The sequence below is a fragment of the Magallana gigas genome, chromosome 2 (genome assembly GCF_963853765.1).
Source record: "Magallana gigas chromosome 2, xbMagGiga1.1, whole genome shotgun sequence".
Classification (NCBI taxonomy): domain Eukaryota; kingdom Metazoa; phylum Mollusca; class Bivalvia; order Ostreida; family Ostreidae; genus Magallana; species Magallana gigas.
Window position 1 is genome coordinate 29441843 of NC_088854.1, and position 20305 is coordinate 29462147.

At 31.2% G+C, this 20305-nt stretch overlaps 1 protein-coding gene across 3 annotated transcripts; it reads left to right on the forward strand.

Annotated features, from left to right (window-relative positions):
• The first annotated feature begins 571 nt into the window (after positions 1-571).
• Positions 572-12952, forward strand: LOC105340049 (lysosomal thioesterase PPT2-A). Of its 3 annotated transcripts, XR_004596419.2 has the most exons (10): positions 572-759; positions 5927-6080; positions 6371-6463; positions 6590-6644; positions 6748-6800; positions 7598-7681; positions 7783-7867; positions 9196-9277; positions 12368-12422; positions 12532-12593. XR_004596419.2 is itself a non-coding variant. In XM_011445885.4 (9 exons), exons 1-9 carry the CDS (start codon positions 598-600, stop codon positions 12673-12675), a joined length of 885 nt encoding a protein of 294 aa, XP_011444187.3. In that variant the 5' UTR covers positions 574-597; the 3' UTR covers positions 12676-12952. The 3 variants fall into 3 exon arrangements, 2 of the variants coding, with proteins under 2 accessions (XP_011444187.3, XP_011444194.3); XM_011445885.4 differs by lacking the exon at positions 9196-9277 and having other exon boundaries at positions 574-759; positions 12532-12952; XM_011445892.4 differs by lacking the exons at positions 572-759; positions 9196-9277 and adding an exon at positions 4106-4418 and having other exon boundaries at positions 12532-12952.
• Positions 12953-20305: the final 7353 nt, after the last annotated feature.

Genomic DNA, 20305 nt, shown 5'->3' on the forward strand with positions numbered 1-20305 from the left:
TCCTTCTCCACACGCTGATTATAGCTTGGGGGTATAATTACCTGGTTATATAAACAGTTTTTTTTTTTAAATGACCACTACTTACGGACACCTGTTCATATAGTAAGGAGAAGAGACCAGCCTTCGGCAAAATTTTTATTACTTTTTTTTGTTGTTGATTAATTTTTAAGAAAAAAAATTTTGCGAATGCAGAGCACGCGCAAATTAGCTAAAAATTTATCTACGGTAAAAATTTCCAGATTTACGGTAATATACGAATAACTTGTACACAAGCAATATTATAAATGAAGATGTTTATATTTCATCGAGCGTTTCAATTTTATTTCATCTAGAGGCTAGTTTTTAACTGCTTTTCGACCAAAGAACAATTGAATTGTCTTGGATTTCATGTGGCACTAACTATATATGATAAAGTAAACAAATATGTTCTGTGTAAATAGTTTGTTAACTTTCGAGTGTTTAAAAACTATCATTTTTAATGAGACGGACAGGCTGTATATAAAGAAGAACCTTCCGGGTTTTGTGACGTGTACTTAATTAAAAGTACTTAAAGGCCGACCAAAAGGAAGAATTAAAAACTAAGTAGATTCAGTTTTAATGATGCATAGATTCAGTAGGTCGACCTTTTCTTGCGGTTTGATTTTGTGGACTTGTGTACTCGGACACGTTATCGCCCAGTCCCACAAGGCGGTTGTATTCATGCATGGAATCTTTGGGAGCACTAAGGAATCGACCATGTTAGAATCCTTCATTAAACAGGTTAGCTTGGCATATTCAAGTAGAGGCGAACTGATGCAGTTTAATTTGTTTAGTTTAATAGTTAATTGAAAGCCATGGAATAATCACAGCACAAATTTATAGAGATACTAGACTTTGTATGAATTACGAAATTGTGTGTAATATAGGCACTTCGAATCTCAGCTGCTTTTTTCGTTAAAAGCAAAATTTATTTCATTTCATAGAAGAAAGTTGTTCACGTAATTTGGAATGTGATACATCGTTTAATTATCATACTACGGGAACATCTTTATTTGTTGCAGAATCAAGTGTGATTTATAGTCAATGTTCTTGCGAGCTTCTATGGATTAATTGTCTCAAAGTGACACTACGATCACATACAGGTTATAAAAATACAGATATTGACTATCCTTCTAAGAAAATATAGGAGTCACAGAAAACACTTTGATTTGTTTAATTAATGCAGCAAAAAAAAAAACCCCAGTTAATCTTTCTTTTTTCTTTATTTTATAAGGTAACCGTTACAGTAATTGCAGTTTAAATCTGTACATGTAACAGCTATATTAAAATTAGTACTACATTATATCTGTGCCATAATTACATATTACATGTAAATAAAACCCATCTAACATTCAACTACCATCTCAACCCCTGAGTAATCTTTTTCAGTGGATTGTTTAACTTCCTTAAGTTGATGTATAGTCAACAAATGTCGAGAAGTCCTTATACAGTGGTTCCTTTTTATCTGTTATCTAAACATTCTTAATATAAAATGCATCTGCGTAAGATACACGTATTGCTTTGATGCTAACAGAGTTTCTGATTTGTATTAAAACCTATTCAAAGTGGTCAACTTTCGTACAACTTTCGAGTTCCTCTTATACGTCTCAAACGTCGGTCTGATACACACTACAAATGCTAGAAATATGATCTATTCTCTAAGTACATGTTGTTGTTTTTTTTGTGTGAAACAGGACATTGCTATATAAATACAGCCTAACTGTGAGTGTTATAATCCTTGTAGGTATTGATGATCATGTACTTTCAGGAACAAAATATACATTACGGGTATATACAAATAATAATCAAAAATAATTAACAATTAATTAAGTAATATGACATCCTTTGAGATGAAATAAGAAAATCGAGTATCTTAATGCTGAATGATTTTCTATTATAAACCAGTGTGCATGTATCCTTACACATTTTACAGATTGTCATTTTTATTATTACTACATATGATTAATGTAATAAGGGAATGCGATTATCTTTATTATCAATTCGGCTGATTTTATCTCCTGTCAATAGTGTTTTTATCTGACACTCAAGTATGTATAAGTTTGTTGGAGATATATGTCGGATAAAAAAAGCCATTCATTTTACAGTCCAATATCTTTTGTACTTCCTTAATTGATTATTATAATAAACGAAGCAATGTATTTGCCTAAAGTTTAGAGACCTTCCTGATTAGGAAAATGTGTTGAAGTGTCCACGATATTATTTACAACTTGAATTAATTGTACAAATATTATATGAAATAAACGCCACAGTGATTTTACAATTTCTTAATATTGAGGCGATTTTATATTACCTTTTTTACTATTCTATATCAAATTAGTGTAGTAAACGGAAAAATTGTAACTTTATGAATGGTGTTAGGTTCTAGCTTCCAAATGAAATAACATGTCTTCCTGAATTTTCAAATACAACGGCGAGAAAATTTTATTATGCAACGATACACGTACATTTTATTAAGTAGATATAATGTACATGTATACATTGTATGTAGATAAGTAAGTTTCTGAGTAAATGATTTTTAATATAATATAATGCGTTAATTTCAAGATTAAAAATAAAACTGTTACCCTGAAAGCTTTTTTTTGGGGGGGGGGGGGTAGGCATTGCTTGCCAGGAAATATTTTTTGTAATTTCCACTCCCTCTGAAACCGGTATCTGTTATATATAATTTATCAAAACTCCAAAAACTTATATTATTATAATATAACATGCACAAAACAATGAGGGCCTTGACCGTCGCATCCCAACTACCGAATAATTGATCATGGCCAACAATTCTATAGATCAATTATTTATAACAAAACACAGTTTTCACAATAGCGAATAATAATTTAATAATGGAATGTTAGAGTTACTTCAATTAACGGATCTGAGAGTCATGTAAGAGGGTGTCCAGATCAAAGTCACTCAACGCCACTGACAGGGGAGAAGGTGTCATGTTCAAGGGGAACATTTCACACGGCGATAATTATCATTAACTTGTACTCTTTTTAATTATTGTACTTTTTTTAAATTGGCGAGGTCATGAATGTCCGTATGTCTATGAGTGTGAATGAAATGTTTGCGTAATTGCATAATCATGTTGTAATAACACGTTGTTTTAATATATTTTGTAAAGTTAAAATATATGAATATTTAATTATCCCTTATGTACTCCATTTTGTTATCAATAATAACATTCTATAATCCAAAACAATATTCTCTAGAAATATTTTGTACAGGTATATATCCTCTCTCATAGAGAAAACTATTAAGGCTATTTTTGCCTGCTGTTCAATCTATTTAAATACTTGTAATTATGTATATTTTTTAATATTTCTCATAGTCAAGAAGTGCATTTTTTTTTACATGTATGGGTAATTAAATCCACTTCTTGACATTGTATTTGAGAGGGTGGTTTATGTAGCCTATACATGTTACCCAATCAATTTGAGTATTATAAATAAAGTAAATTATAATTAAATTAGAAATACTGCTTTATGTATAATTATATTAAAATAAATTTCAACTAGCAGAAAAAAACATTAATTTTGTGTTTACCCTCAATTAAGATAGGCGCATTTAGGTTGAAATGATCCGTTGATAAGCCAAATTACTATGCAAAATCGTAATTCGATTTATGTAATGCCAAATGGCATAATACTTATTCATTTATTCAAAAGACATCTTTTGGCAAAACAGCCCATCAGTTTACAATAATCCACACATTATACATGTAATATAATGTTTAACATATGACTTTTAGGAGTCTAACATGGGAGGGGGGGGGGGGGTGTGAAAAAAAGACCACATGGGGATCAATAAAAGTTGGGATAATTTTATTAACCCACACTTGCTCAAAACACGCATGTCAATTAACAGTTCTATTGTTAATAGAATAAAGGTCGTGTAATTGTGAACAAATGGAATCATGAAAAGATATCCGCGACATTTTATAATAAATCCGGTAATCATCAAAATGATATAATCCACACTGGCGCGCACGTGAAGTGCATTTATACGTTATCCGCGTACATATTTGCATTTAGTATTATCTACATAAGGAACTACGAGCGATACAATCAGTCTGATCGTTGATTTGTTTCACACCTTCATAGAAGATATTTATGTTTATTTACCAACCATCGCATTGCTAATCTGAGCACAGTGACCCGATCAAAGTTTCCCCCAAAAGATTACGGCTCAGAGTTAGATGTACATGTGACACACTGGGGTACAGTCGCATCATGCTCTTGATTTCTCTTCTGCAATTCTCTATCCTGTCTGTGTTGCTGGCAGCAGCAAACCTCAAGTTTTCAAATGGCCCAAAAGCGATAGTTTTCATACATGGAATTCTGGGAAATTATCAAGAAGGTTCAAATATTCAGCAATGGGTATCGGAGGTAAGTCTCTTTATGTGCTCACGTGATGACTTGAACAGCAATTTTCCGGATTTACGTTTCTACCATGTGACGTAGGAAAATGACTTAATTGTGTTCCACCATCACACGCTAGCTACATTTATTTCCCTAATTCACCACAGGCTATATCATTCATAATAATTATGTAACCAAGCGAAATTGGTTATGCCAATTTGCAACATATAATAACATGACATGTTATTTAGAGTAATAGAATGTTGACATATCAGTTATTATGTATTTACATGTGATTTATGGTAAACTACTGCCGACATGTGATATCATCCAACATACGCGATCCCTTCTTATTTATATAAATATTCAAGTTTACTGGTATTTCGTATGTAACGCGCAATTCAATTATTCATCACTATACATGTACATGTAGTATCTTGACATGCGTTTGAAGAAAATATTTGATTTTTATGAGACAGAAAAAATTCTCAACTACATGTACAATCTGTGTTTATCTTCACAATACTGATAAGCCTAAAATCGGCTCACAAAGATGCATGTAAGTTTAATTATAAAATACATGTACCTGTTAAGATGAGAAGAAGGGAGAGAAAATGAATTTTATGCGAAGGAGAAGTGAGAAAATGAATTACATGTGGATATAAATAGAATGCAGCAGCGTTATTGTCCGGTACAGTGTTATTTGTCTTACAATCTACATGTTGTGTTTTTATTTCTTTTAACCCAATGAAAAACTTTCTATTATATGTTTTTATGTAGGGTATGCGACGGTATAAAGAAAAATATCCCCATCTGAAGGAGAAAGGGAAAGAGTGGTTATAATCAACACAAATGTAATTGAATTCCATATTTTAAAAAAATATCCCCGTGATCAAAACCAAATCTTATGAGCGGATTAATCTTCAAGGTCCACGTCCGTAATGTAAACTTGTCATCTGTTTTGAACACTCATTTATCCTTCGATGTTTATCGAGACGTGTTCAACAAACCATCCGGAAGTTTTAGAATGCTCTAACAAAAGAAATGTACATGTACATGCATGAAATAAATTTTGATAGTCACCAATATTTTCCTGGTGTTTGTCGTTTGGGATTTCGAGGGGGGGGGGATACATGTATGATATGTCTCTTAAAAGTATCTGTAATATTAGTACAACGTATTACAAAAATGTATTCAATTCAATTCAAAATTTAAATGAATATCATCACACTTTTAATTTCTAACAGGAATTAATTGGCAATGCTTATATTAAACTTGTTTTATTTATACATGTACACAGAGACATTAATGTATCTATAATTCATATAGGTATGAAAAATATAGAAAAAAACATAAACTTTATACGTACATCTTTAGTACCTTGTGGTTTTTGTTTGTAAGGTGGAAAGGTGTTCGTTGAGTTATTTCCTTTAATTCCGACACGAAATACAATTATATAACATGTACAAGGAAATAGAGAAGACATTTTGGGTGCATCGTTTGTAATCTGATTACATTGCCCCTCTGTCATTTAGGTCCACCCAGACACGCCTTTTTACTCCATAGCCCTGTATCAGCGATTCAGCAGTCTCGTCCCCATGTGGAAACAAGTAGAAGCCATCAAAAAGGAGGTGGAAGGCATCATGAGTAACCATACCAATGGCATCCATCTTATCTGTTTCTCTCAGGGTATGATTAACTATAGTAATCTGTTAAATATTGTTGTAATATGACTCTCAACAGAAAAACTTCATTTTCGTTGCGTCATAAATTACCCAGTTGATGATTGATGACGCAAATGTAGAGAAGAGAAACTTTTTTTTCAATAAATCAATTTCATTAAACAAATTATAATCAAATATAATCGCTCGCTCTTTTTCATGTTCATTTATATTGAATTCTATCTCTTTTCTTCGATAAATATGCTTACTATTTAATATATGTGCATGGTCTATGCTTACTTACTACAATATTTTCAGGAGGCCTCATCTGTCGGGGCATTTTGTCGACAACACAACATAACGTGGACACATTTATAGCTCTCAGTTCTCCACTAGCTGGGCAATATGGCGGTGAGTTCTAGAATAGATAATGTAAAGTTTCAAAGCTCAATCATGCAAAAATGTATGTGTTTACTAAACTCGACATGTCTTGCCACACCACTCAATATTTTCTAACGTTTGGTTCACAAATTGTAGATACAAGTTATCTGAGGCATCTTTTCCCGAAATTCCTCAAATCTGAACTCTACAGGTAAAAGAATTGATTTAAATCATCTTTTTTCATCTTACCTTTCAAACATGTATTGATATAATGGCTGTTTCTGTATTGCTGAATCATAACATTTAATCTTTAGAGTTCTGTATACGAAAGCTGGACAGGACATATCAATCGGAAATTATTGGAAAGGTAACGAGATAACTGAATATTTACATTTTCCAGTGTCTTTGCCTGTGATTACACTACGTATCAATTTTGTACTATATAACACATAACTTCAAATGACGCCAAATTGAGGCGCCAGCGGGGTTTGCTTATTCATATTTAAATATTTATCCGTACGATGGCTTAAAATTATATAAATATAAGTAATAAGGAGTCATTCTTTGAATACTATTAGGTGATAATTTCGGTCGGGCGTGATCAAATCGACCATTAAGCCCTTCGGGCTTTATTGGATTTGATCACGCCCCGACCAAAATTATCACCTCATAATAATATCGTCACACTGTTATAGTATTACTAACTTGTCGATAGAAAACTTATTTCTCTTTTAAAAACGTTAAATGATGATGAAATAAAAAAAAAGTTCCTGAATATTGACAACTAGAGGTTACAAGATGTACATTTTTGGGAAGTTTGCCAACGCAAAAGCTAACAGTAATATTTATATCACGATACAAAGTATATCTTGGAAAACATTGAACATCAATAACACACCAAGTGAATACCATACTTATCATCCCATATTACATGTATTATAACATACATTAACTGAAGCATACAATAGTCATGTACAGTGAATTTAAAAGAAATATCTTGAAATATAATAACAGAAATTATATTCCATTGATATTAATGAGATGATCTCGTTTTGAATTATGCTTAGTGAACCTTCGAGAGATAAAGATGTTCAACGGAAAAAAAATTCGATGTTACTTTTTCGTTTACACGCTTGCTTTGTAATTTTTATTTTCATATTTCAGATCCTCATCATCTGGAGAACTACCAAAAGCACTCCAATTTCCTAGCTCCCTTAAACAACGACACCTATACTCCACAAATCAATGGTTTTTATATTTAATTTCTATATCAAAATGTCGCTATGTTAAATGGTTACAAAAGATTATTTTTTAATCTAAAATAAAACTTAAAGTACATCTTTTTCAAGATTACAAAAAGAACTTTCTGAGACTTAGTCGGATTGTTTTGATTGGTGGACCTGATGATGGCGTCATCACACCGTGGGAATCTAGGTATTATTTCCATATTATTAATGAAATTATCTATAAAAAAACACCTATGATGGTAGCCTAACGTCAGATTTTAAATTTTTCCAGAAAACCTTACTTGGTTTGAGCATTAGTTAGGTTTTATATTGTTACTTTATAAGAATATATATAGTTTTTGTGCGACAAATAAATCTAGCGTGCTCAATTGTTAAAGGTTTCCATACGCACTAAAGAAGATGGGCGAATAAGGAGTGTAAATTGCCCATATGGGGATAGATATGATACTATAAAATTAAAATATGAACAAATCTCAAAATTTCTTTCAAATTATTGAAAACAATGTTTATTTACCATAACATCGATTTATAACCTTCAAAAATGTTAGATGTTGAAAATAGGTTGATTTTATCTGGCGTATGCGTATCAAAATCTCCAAATAGTGACATTTTTAGAACTTCGATGCCTTTTCTTCTATAGAGTGGGTCTGGGCTCCATACTTTTGTCAGATTCTATATAAGGTTTAATGGAAATCAAACCGATTTCAATCAACAAAAACGTGGAGAGATGACCCACTATACTTAAAAAATGCCTTTTTGTGTCCCAACAATTGAACGTTTTAGAGAAATACTACAAGTCCGTAAATTCGTGGTTGAAGTTCCATTTAGCACTTCACATTGAAGTTTGTTATGACTGAGTGGTTAGAGCACCAGACATTAGGTAACATTATAGAGCTAGGGTTTTTAGGTTGTGGGTTCAATACCACCAAAACTTTAAATTTTATTTTTTGTCTTATCGTTTGTTAAAATATTCAAAACTGAATATAGTTAGAAATTGTGCTTTTGTAAACTTGTAATATAACATCATCTGGTATTTTTGGTTGAAAAAAAAATTAATTTGAAATTGTTTTTTACGATAAAACCAAATGGGCATTTGCGCTATCTTGTTCCCCCATCTTCAAATTTTAATGTTCTAGTGACAAAAGTACATGCAATAATTGCTTTTTAATGATTCTCTTACCCAGGTGTAAATTGGTAAGAGAATCATTATATGCAACTTAACGTGCGTCACGTTGGACGATTGACACCTTTTGTGCGTCGGAATAAACAGAAGAAACTGATACTGCTGATCAAAATAAAACTTAACTAGTACATTGTATATGTGTTAAAGAAATTTGACATTCCAATAGTGTATGGTAACCTGAGATGTGACAATAATGTATACATGTACGTATGGCTTTGTAACACCTGCAGTATAATAAGCTTAAGGTGCTTTGTTTTCTATTCCTTGTTTTCTATTCCTTCCTTGTGTGTTACTCAACAAATGTATTTCTTTTATCTTTTTCTAACCTTAAGGATTGACGTTTACTCAGAATGAAAAAAAAAATCCACTGATGACAATGAAAATTCAACTAATGTGTGTTATAGACCTTACATGGTATTGTTATTCTTCACTTTCAAAAAAGTATGTCAATGACCTACTTTTTTAGTTATTGGCCATTGAATAATTTTTGAAAATTTAAGAAAAATTCCTAAAATTTTCAAACTATGATTGAGATATTCTTTATCATGAAAATAATGGAAATTGCTAAACTCTCTAACAAATGAAATACAGTTTATGAATGGTATTGACATGAAATAGATACAAAGCAATAAGTTTTCTTTCACAATTTTTTATGATATTCAATCCGAATTTCCTCTATCAGTTTTTAAATCCCTACCCATTTTTGATTCAATATAACAAAAAAACTGAATAATGATAATGCTAAAACATTTATAGTATTAAACTAAGTATATTGACTTTTCTCTGCTGGCATAAATTTATGTGAGGTCAATGATCAAAATTTTGAGATATGGTGCCTTTTATAATTTTATATAATTTTTCAATATTTTTGTAGTGTGTGCCATACAATTATCTAAACGAAAAAGCGAGGAGAAAAAACAACAGAAAATATGCAAAATTATGTTGACACACAAACAAAATCTTAACTCTAAATATCATAGTACAACCAAAACTATTTCAGTGAAAAACAAAATCTGAAAAATATAGTCCGAATTTCCTCTGTTTTGCTAAAAGTCAAACTTTGTTTGAGCCTAATTCCATAATATAGTTGAATAACGAATGTTATGTCAATAATTCATTTCATAAATACTTTTTGTATTTAAAACAAATTTTACTCATGACATTGAAGTTTTAACAATCCGGAATTGAGAACTCAAACCCTGAGTAAACAAAGTCCTCAAGGTCAAGATCTAGTAAATTATTCCAAAGAGTCTTTTTGGAGCTAGAACCATTATGACGTCCTAATTGATTTGAAGAATCTATCTTTCTTCTGTACTTTACGGCTTTAAAGGAATTATGTAGAAAATTGAACAATTCTTGACATTCTATGTTAAATCATTGGAAAAGTAATCCCGATACCTATATTCAATTTGACATCATTTTAAAGAGGTGTTCAATAGCTTGTTTAATTACGTTTTTGGGGAGACAGTAGGCATTCTAGATATATTTTATCAGTCAAAAATGGACAAAACTCTGAAATTTGTTCTTTATTTCCTTCATATTTCATTGAAAATGACGTTTTAAAACATGATTTTTTATTGTGTTTACCGAAACTTCAGCCCCAGTACACCCTATCAAACAAAGCTATTGTCATGAAGCATCATTGAAAGAATTTATATTTTAAATCTTATAAATCTGTAGGCACCTCTCATTTACTTGATCTTGATCTTAAACGAGCGGACGTTAGTCTCGGTGTCTTTGATTATACAAAAGGTTTTATTTCCATGCGACAAAACCTTTTGAACAAAGCTTTTTGAAAAAGATTTACTTTAGAAATCTGGAGAAAATGACTTCAAACCATTACTTGGCTCCACAAATTGTATAAGAATAACATTTATCAAAATCTTTCCTGATTATCTTCAACGTTAAAAAGGTTTTTATTTTCTATTCTCTACCGATGAACCCGATTAAATTACATAATCTTTGTATTGTCTATACATTTATGATAAAAGGATAGGTTGACTGGTATTAAAATTGTCCTGTTTTTTTTACTATTAATAATAAAAGCTTCTGAGATCAATATTCTCAGTTTTGTCTTGCCATATTCATGGTTCACATTTAAAATTGCTTCAAAAGTTTGATCAATATTTTTTAGGTCTTCCGTTTCTAACGGAAGACCTTAGAGTGATTGTAATGTTTTTTTTATTAAGGTCTTCCGTTTCCAACGGAAGACCTTATAGTGTTTGTGGTGTTTTTTGTTTCTTTCTTTCTGATTATCATTTTTTTTCTCCTTTTCTTGTCGGCAGAATTTCTCAGAAATGTCTTGATAGATTTCGAGGCGTTTTATTTTTTGTCATTTTTTTTAGAAATCAGTCCCGGTCGTCCGTTTCCTGTCCCGGGTCAAAAAACCTTGTTCCCTCGAGATCTCAAAAACGGCAAATACTTGAACATCCAGACTTTGTGGGATAATTGACCTATAGTTATAGATGTGTTTAAACTATTTTGTTTTGTTCGCCGTTACCGTCACCGGAAGTACTTTAAAATGTATTTTATTTACATATATAATTTATTTTACATAGAATGAATATGATAGTATAAATCCTTACAGAAAAACAATCTTCTTCCGGTGAGATATTTTGATTATCTCAAGAAGCTTTTTTAAAACACATTTTGTACCCGCAAGATCTCAGAAACTGTAAGTGATCAAGATACAAAACTTATATGGATGATAGACATTTGATTAAACATGTGTTAAACGGGTTTTTATTTGGTCGTCCGTCACTTCCGGTTCTCATTCGAAGCGTTCAATCAAAAGAAGTTTTTTAAAAGTTTGTATTTTTTAAAACATTTTACTCAGTGTGATAAACAGTAACGTACCGTAAGTAAATGTACAAAAATATATCCTTTAAATTTCTTTAATCACTTCCGTTTGTCCGTTTCCGGTCCCGAGACAAAACCTTTCTCTACGAGATCTCATAACTAACAAAATCTTGATTGTCTAAACTTAGAGGAAAAACAAAACAATTTATGAATTTATTTACTATGTTCTGTATGATACGTTAAAAGAAATTGAAGTGCTTCCGGTGACGACCCAGGAGATCTCAAAAACTGTAAGAGATCAAGATACAAAACTTATGTACAAAAATATCTACTTAAATTTCTTTAATCACTTCCGTTTGTTCATTTCTGGTCCCGAGACAAAACCTTTTCTCTACGAGATCTTGTAACTAAAAAACACTTGAACATCCAACTTTGAGGAAAAATAAAACAATTTATGAAGATATGCTTACTTTGTTCTGTATGATACGGCGTAACTTCCGGTCGTCACAGAAAGTACTCAAATTAAAAAATGAGATTTTTTCTTTTTGTTTTGTTTATTTCATGGGAATTCCTTTACAGTATATATTATATCAATTTTCTGTTTACAAGAGAAATGGATCTTTTGTACAGATTAATACATGAGGAACGAAAGACCTTTTTGTTGCTATAGCAACAAGATTCTAGTTATCTTTTAATATTTTTTAGCCATTTTGCCTTTTATGACACCAACGAGAAAGTTGTTGAGTTCGAACAACAGCGGGTAAGTACTACACTAAACTTCACGTTAAAATAATTAAACTCTATCGTTAACATTAACTTTGTAAACTTATTTCTATTATGCTTTGTAAATATTTCTCGTTTCTTTTCAGTACTTTTTGGAAGATTCGTTTGGTTTAAAGACATTGTTCAGTGAAGGGAAGATCAAGATATATGTTATTCCTGGTGTGCAGCACGTCCATTGGCACAGCAACCGTACCGTGTTCAACAGTGCTATTTTACCATGGCTGATATAGAGGATATAGATGGAATCCAATATGAAATAATCTGCTAAGCATGCAGTTAATTACAATGATCAGAAATCAGATCTATTGACGCAAATTAACAAGCACAGGGGGGAAATCATTTTTGTAGAACGTTTACTTAATAAATTGATATTAAAGTGAAATTCAATGCATTTACGATTGACTCCATCAGTATGAATCATTGAAATATTTCCATTGTACAAATTCATAATTTTTCAATCTGTTCATTTCTTACACGCATATCTTATGAATAAATAGGATTGACATATATGAGTTTATTCTCTGTCAAAAAATGCTGCTAGAATTTTTTCATAATTCTACCAGAAATATAAAAGGAAACTACATAACTGACCATATCAGACCAAAGCATCTATAGTTATAAATGTAAAATTTTAATGAACCTGACTAAAGGCTAACATTTGAAATTTATCAACGTTATAATATTATCGATCACGACAACATGTCAATTTAAACACGAAAGTTCTTAAACTAATAAAATGGTACTAGAACAAATCGTAATCGAAATATTTGGAACTGTGTTAAATTACAAAATATATCGGTAGAAACTGACATGATCCTTCTATCCTAACGATCAAACTGTTTAGGAAGTCTACTCTTTATAAGATTATAAAACTTAAAACATCTGATTTATTCCCTGATGCCTCAGTAATTTCTGTGAAAAAATCGTCATCTGTAAAGGCAAAATATGTTCATTGTTGTAAACGGACTGCTAACGAAACCATGGTGGTGGCACATTAACTGAAATAAAACGTTGATGGTGATCCTTACAATAATATATATTATAATAACTGTTACAGTCACTTGATCCAAAGGGTCTGACCACGTCCAGTTGCAAGGCGCTTCACGTCTCATTTTATTTCATAATCCGCGCCTGGCAACTCGACGTGGTTCGACCCTTTGGATAAAATTTCTGTTACAATGACAAATTTATTATATATACGTACTATTGTCCATTGAAATATTGTATTGCAAACCATCTTTTAAAGATCAATTTGATGGCCTTTACATATTTACCAAAGCTATTTTTAAACACGCTGCAATACAAGTTTATTTAATGTGTACAAAGTCTTCAGTTTCAGAGAGTGGTGATAAAAATTAGAAAATCAGCAATGTGAAAATTCGAAAATCGGATCACTGTAAAACTAAGAATATCAAGAAAGGAAAAAATGATGGTTATATAATGAAAATAAAAATTCGCGTCATATGCCCTGAATTCCTCGTATATGCTTCCTACATTGTATATCAATTGTATTAAGGTAGACCCAGCGCTTTATATATTTGTGTTTAACCAAACTTTCTTTTAATCTAAACAGTTAAACAACTTATAGACTTACTTAAAATGCCAACATACATTAACATTGGCGTGTTTGATTTCCTACAGTGAGCTTTAGTTCATATGATCCAAATAATCAACAGAGTAACTTTAACACTATATTAAATGCATGATTTCATAATTTATTAAATCATGCATCGGAGTGCATGATATAATTACGTTACGCTATGATTTAAGAAAATCGAATGATGGTCATTGATTTAAAAAGTGTTATTTGCTGTCAACAGAAAATGCAAAATATACATTCCAAAAATTCATAAAACTGCACATTTTTGGAAACTGTTCAAAAATTATATTGTTTTCATAACAATTTTATTAAAGATTAATCATTACTTATATATTTTAATTACAAAAACATAGTTTTTCATAGTTTTAGTCTTTTGATCATCTTTATGGTTGGTTATAGTTTTTAAAGTTGGAGGTTTTAATTTGCAATCATTTGATAAAATTGAAGTGTACCAAAGAGACACTATATAACAGTTACAAAATGTTACATACTCAATCAAAGTAGATTATGCAAGTCATCTTAAAATTTTAGTCGTAGATGTCAAAACCGTAGAAATGAGTGCTTAAGTAACACAACACCCCCTCCCCCTTTTCTGTCAGGTAATTTTCCACAAGGTCATTCATTTGGTTATGATTTTTCTCTCATTTTTAAATTAATGATCTATAGATTTGTACTAAAGCCACTAAACAATACATGTACTTGTACAATACTTTTAAAAATCAATACTTATGATGAAACTAAAACCGGAAATTCATAGGATTCACTTCTTCATCATACTTAAACTTTGCATCCTTCTCGATTTCCACGCTTTTACAAAGTGTATGACACCTTCGTATGATTGTGATTTTCTTTCTTTCAATCCACCTAAACATACATCTATAACTAAACGTACTCTTTGCAGATAAGATTAGATTCAAATACACAAGGGGTTGCTTTCCTTTTTTACTTACAGAATCACGAGACAGTTTTAAATGTCAATTAATTTTTCAATTAAAAAATTCAAACCAAATATACCTTAAATCCTCATCTATAAAGACTGTATTATGTCATTTGTAAATGGTGTCTAATAGTTTACAGGTCACATATAAATATTTATGAGATGATCTATATATAAACAAGGGGAGTATAAACAAGCTCCCCCAACGGTATACTAGTCGTTGGTTATGGTTAAACACACAGCTTATAAAGGCCTAAATTACTGACCAGCGTTCAATCGATTATTTGCAGAATTTTCGCAATGTCCATTTGTTCCTAGCGTTAATAACTTGCATTCATATCATAGAAAATTACATTATAACACCTATAAACCATTAGTATCAAATTAATGTGACACTATGTGAAATAAAACAAAATGATTTAGTTCGACCTGTTAACGTGAGGCAGTTAAGGACTTCATGGTGTTGTATTATTTCGAACACACAAAACAATTTCTTATTTTTCAAGTGTTGATGAGTTCTTCGAACCTTCTACAAAATACGATTACCGTCATTGGGTGAAATTGAATATTGTGGTATCCGATTTAAACCAATATATAACAAGGAGAGGAAATTAGTACTTCACATCGACAGGTAACAAGAAGTGATTAGGTCGACTTTCATATTTGAAGAATATAATGTAACACCTCACTACAGGTGATTTATGCTATAGCTATTTTTTTCTATCATTTCTTTTCAGAACAAAAAATCGAGCATATATGTTATATTTATGGACAAGAAAGGTTTGGGGTTTTTCTCTAAACCATGAAATAATTTATCTTTGGCCATATTATTTCCGCAAAAAAAATGGCTGAAAACAATTCGACGACACCACCAATTATAGGAGACGAAACAGTGATACCTGCGGGGATACTCATAACTTTGGAAAATGTTATTTCTTTTTCAATTTTGTACCGTTGTACCCGTGTCAATTACCAAATTCGCATCTTGTCCATCAATTTGTGTTTATCTGATCTGATTACTGGCATTTCGCTTTGCTTTCCAATTGAGGCTTACACTTTTGGACACAAATGTGGTTTGAAGAAGTATTTCAATACCACTTTCGTTACCATCTCTCTGCTCACTGTGACAATGATGGATATAGACAGGTGTCTTGTCATCCACTATGGAATACAGTATTACAACTATATAAGCCGGAGACTCCTTACAATCGTATGTATTTGTTTCTGGTTTGTCAGTTTGCTGATCGGCTACATGATGTATTTCGACTATGATGGTAAATTTGGAATACATTGTGAACCAATGTATCACGCTCCTAAGAACGCCATAACAATTTTTGCAAGTACATTTCTTTTAGTATCAATATTGTCAAATATTGTCATGTTCATATTCCTGGTGCTCAAAATACGCCGGGGCTACCATAAAAGGAAGGACGTTAATTTTCCTGCGCAAATGAACATGCGATTCACAGAACAGGCCATGGTGATCAAGAAACTTATGGTTATAACTGGATGCTTTATTTTCTGCGCATCGCCTTACATCATAACTACTTTCCCTGTTCTAGACTACAAATCTCCTGTTGGAAAGAGAATCCACATGATCACTGCTGTAACGCTGCTTGCCAACAGTGCTATCAACCCCATTCTTTATGTTTGGCGCTTTCGAGAGGCCAGATATCACATGAAACGATTGCTATGCTTTTGGAATGAAAAGTACATCGAGCAACTCCAAAGTAAACACAACGAGGAAAATGCAACGTATATAATAAGCGGGACAAGTCCCTCTAGAATTTCACCTATTCAGTAATTTTACCGTTGAAAGGTATATCAAAAACCATGCTTAGTATTTGCACTAAGAAAGCTGGATGGTCAAGAATTTATCCATCAGATCTACCTAAAGGTTTAAAAAAATAAATCTGTTTAGCTATAAACTATTGACTTCGTTAAGTAAAATCCATATATTTTAGCTTTTAAATATGGGTATAATGTATATTATTATATAGAGAGCTCCTCTTCCAAGGGAGACCAATACTGTTTAAAAATGACCACGACAACTAGGCCTTCTTGATTAATATTTAAAAATGCAGTTTTGTTGACTTCACGCGGTCTCATTGCTGTTCGCTGAGGTACATGTACTTACTCTAGTATTTCTTAAATAATGATATTGTGCATGCGTTTACCACAGTGGCGTAAGTCTCAAAACAAAACGTTCTCTAAGTTACAGAGACAAAAGAATACAGCAAATGGTTAAATTTTTTTCCTCACACGATGTTAATCTAAGGTAACAATAATTAGACATAAAAAAAAGTAATTTATCATGCATAACTTTTCTATATCAATATGTCAATTATTGGTTTGTTTATAAAAACCACATATTAAATCTAATATAATTGGGTAATATAGAGCTTAGTATGACAAACGGTCGGAAAATCTATAGGCAATAAATGAAGGATAATTTCTTTCGGTTCCATTATGGTTACTGGTTTCTAACCAAATAAGAAACAATATTAAGAACTTTGTTAACAAGCCGCAATTTAGAGGTAGATTGTCTTGGTAGGATGCTATTAACAATCTGATCTTGTTATTTAATGTCAATAATCTCACCCTTTTTTGTCTAGAACGGAAGTGGAAAACATTCCTTGAAACTCTACCAAGATGTGTTTTATATAGAATCTGAAATTGATTTTATTTTATCAGCTTGCTTGTGGGTATGTTTTACATCTCAAACTTATTTTACTTTTTGGATTTGATGACCATGTTTTATCATACATAAACATCGAAAGAGTTTCTAATTTGATGATTGCAAAGAAAATATTTTTAAAATATATATTGTTTTCCCATTAGGTACTGGTTTTTAGACGGCTTTGTCTTAATCTTTTGATACAGTCTGAATTTTGTGTTGCTTCCAAAGAAATGGTTGAGTTCGAACAACAGCGGGTGAAAAATTCCCAAAACTGAAATTATCATAATAAAGCATGTATGGGTTATTTTAATGCTTATAAATATATATGAAATATGTTCAAGAATGTGAAATTAGTCATACAATGTAACTGTTTATCAATGATTTAATTTTCATTTATTTTAAAATTTTAATTTCTTAGTATATGTTAGAAATGTTACATGTAGAAACATAAGGGAAATGAATAGTTGCTAATAACGTATCCTTTAAAATCATTAATTACAGAAATTATATCATCATCTGATTTTTTATTATCTTACGATGTGACGGTTTTTTGACACAACTATAAAAAGATCTTACGAAAGTTTTTGAACTTAGGACGGATGTAAGTCCTCAGATACGTTTATGAAAATGTCCCCAAATTTATTGGTTTTCAATATTCTTTGGAGGATTTATATGGTTGTTAAAGATTATGAAGGGAAGTAAAAGTCAATGTGCATTTCAACAATGGCATGTGGCATGTTCATTAACGTAGCAACCAAACGATTTTGATATATGTGTACCGCCATTTTACCATATTTTTGTTTTAAAGAATACAAGATGTATAATCCTATTTGATTAATTAGTATTTTTTCGTAATTCATCCAACGAACTTTCACAGAGAAAATTTAAGGTAAATGAATTATTTATTGAGACTGAGATTTTCAGTATATGAAAATATTCTTTTGACTGTATTATGTAAAGATATATGTTTTTCGTGTATCTGGTTATTACATTTACATGTACATGTAACTTGGGTTTTGTCTAAACGTGAATGTTTCTCCGACATCTTACCATCAATTTTTGCAACATACCAGCAATTAGGAAAAATGTATGATCATCAAATGACAGTATCATTCGTTTTATCTTTTAAGAATTGCGTACCAGGTTTTATATGACCTCTCCTTATTGGATATACATTGCATAATTACCAAGCTTAAGATACTCAATGTTTTAATCTGTCTTATTTTTCTCGTTTTAACGTCGTTTTTGCTTCTATGGAAGAAAACGTGTTAGCCTCAACTTTGTTCAGTCTCTTTTTGTAAAATGTCTTTGAAATTAGGCAAACAGTTCATGCCCTCTTAGTCTTTTTCAATTTTAAATTGGTAAGAACAATAAATGACCGATCGTGGCATGCAGGTTCATTTATTAATTATTATTTCTAGAGCTTTTTTGGAGACATGTCAACAGTTAGCTCTGAGGAGACCGATGTTCAACAAAATACCACTTTTGCAATTAAAAAAAATTAAAGTTTATATTTTAATCGATATTTTTTTTAATTTGTTTAGAACATTTCATTTACTGTAGATTAAAAAACTTAAATGACTACAATCATTGATGAGGCGTTTTCATAGAGTCTCATAAGTGAAACAGAAATTCTTTTTTTCCAGATAAGTTGGTAACACGCAATGGTCAGGATGTAATTTTTATAAATTTCCGACACTACGTGCTGTATTTTCTTCAATAAGGACAAGAAAAACCATGGAAATCAGTAAATAAATCTGTTGATGTGAAGTATTTTTTTTCACGACCACGTTCACTGATTTGAACGATGTGCACTCGTAAATGGTCTTTAAAAGTGCTATTATTTATAATGTTGTAAAAATTGTATTGTTGTACCAATAATAATAATGTAATAAAAGATACATGTACATCATCATCGTTTTTATCCATATAATTCATATATTATAATATATATTTATTTTTATAATATATTCCAGGAGAGAAGAGATTTCAACTGAATAGTGTTGCAATCAAAATGTGATTTTTGGTGATTGTGTACATGCACTCTACATTAACTCTACAAAAACCGCTTGCAAATCACTTTCCAGGAATTTCAGTATTTTGATTATGTCACATACAAATTGCATATCACTGTGACAATGTTTTAATTACATTGTATGTTTTCTTTCTGTTCTCATGTCGATTGCTTTAGAATGCAAATAGCTACGGAATTAATATAATTGCACAATATGTTATGTAATCCCAATGAGTTGTGCAACTCAATTAAAATATCTAATCAAATTGAATGGAATTTCAGCTCATTCTACAGAAATGTATTTTTGTGTTCAGTGCAGAGACAGATATTGGTGTGGCATGGTTTCTCAATAAAACTCTTGGGAGTCCCTTGCGTACACAGGATACCTTTGGTGAACATTTCAGTATTTTTTCAAATAACAAACCATAGGTAAAGAGTTTCTGGAAATGCTGATCAAAAGTGTTATTTACATGTCGTGCAGACAGAAAACATGGAAGAATAGAAGGACATATACATTATGTGTCCAATCTTCCATCTTTTGGGGTATACATATATTCATCCCGACACAAGCAAATTACAAATTTGCTATCTCTTTTTTACCCCATTTGATAAATTAGTTATATCCTGAT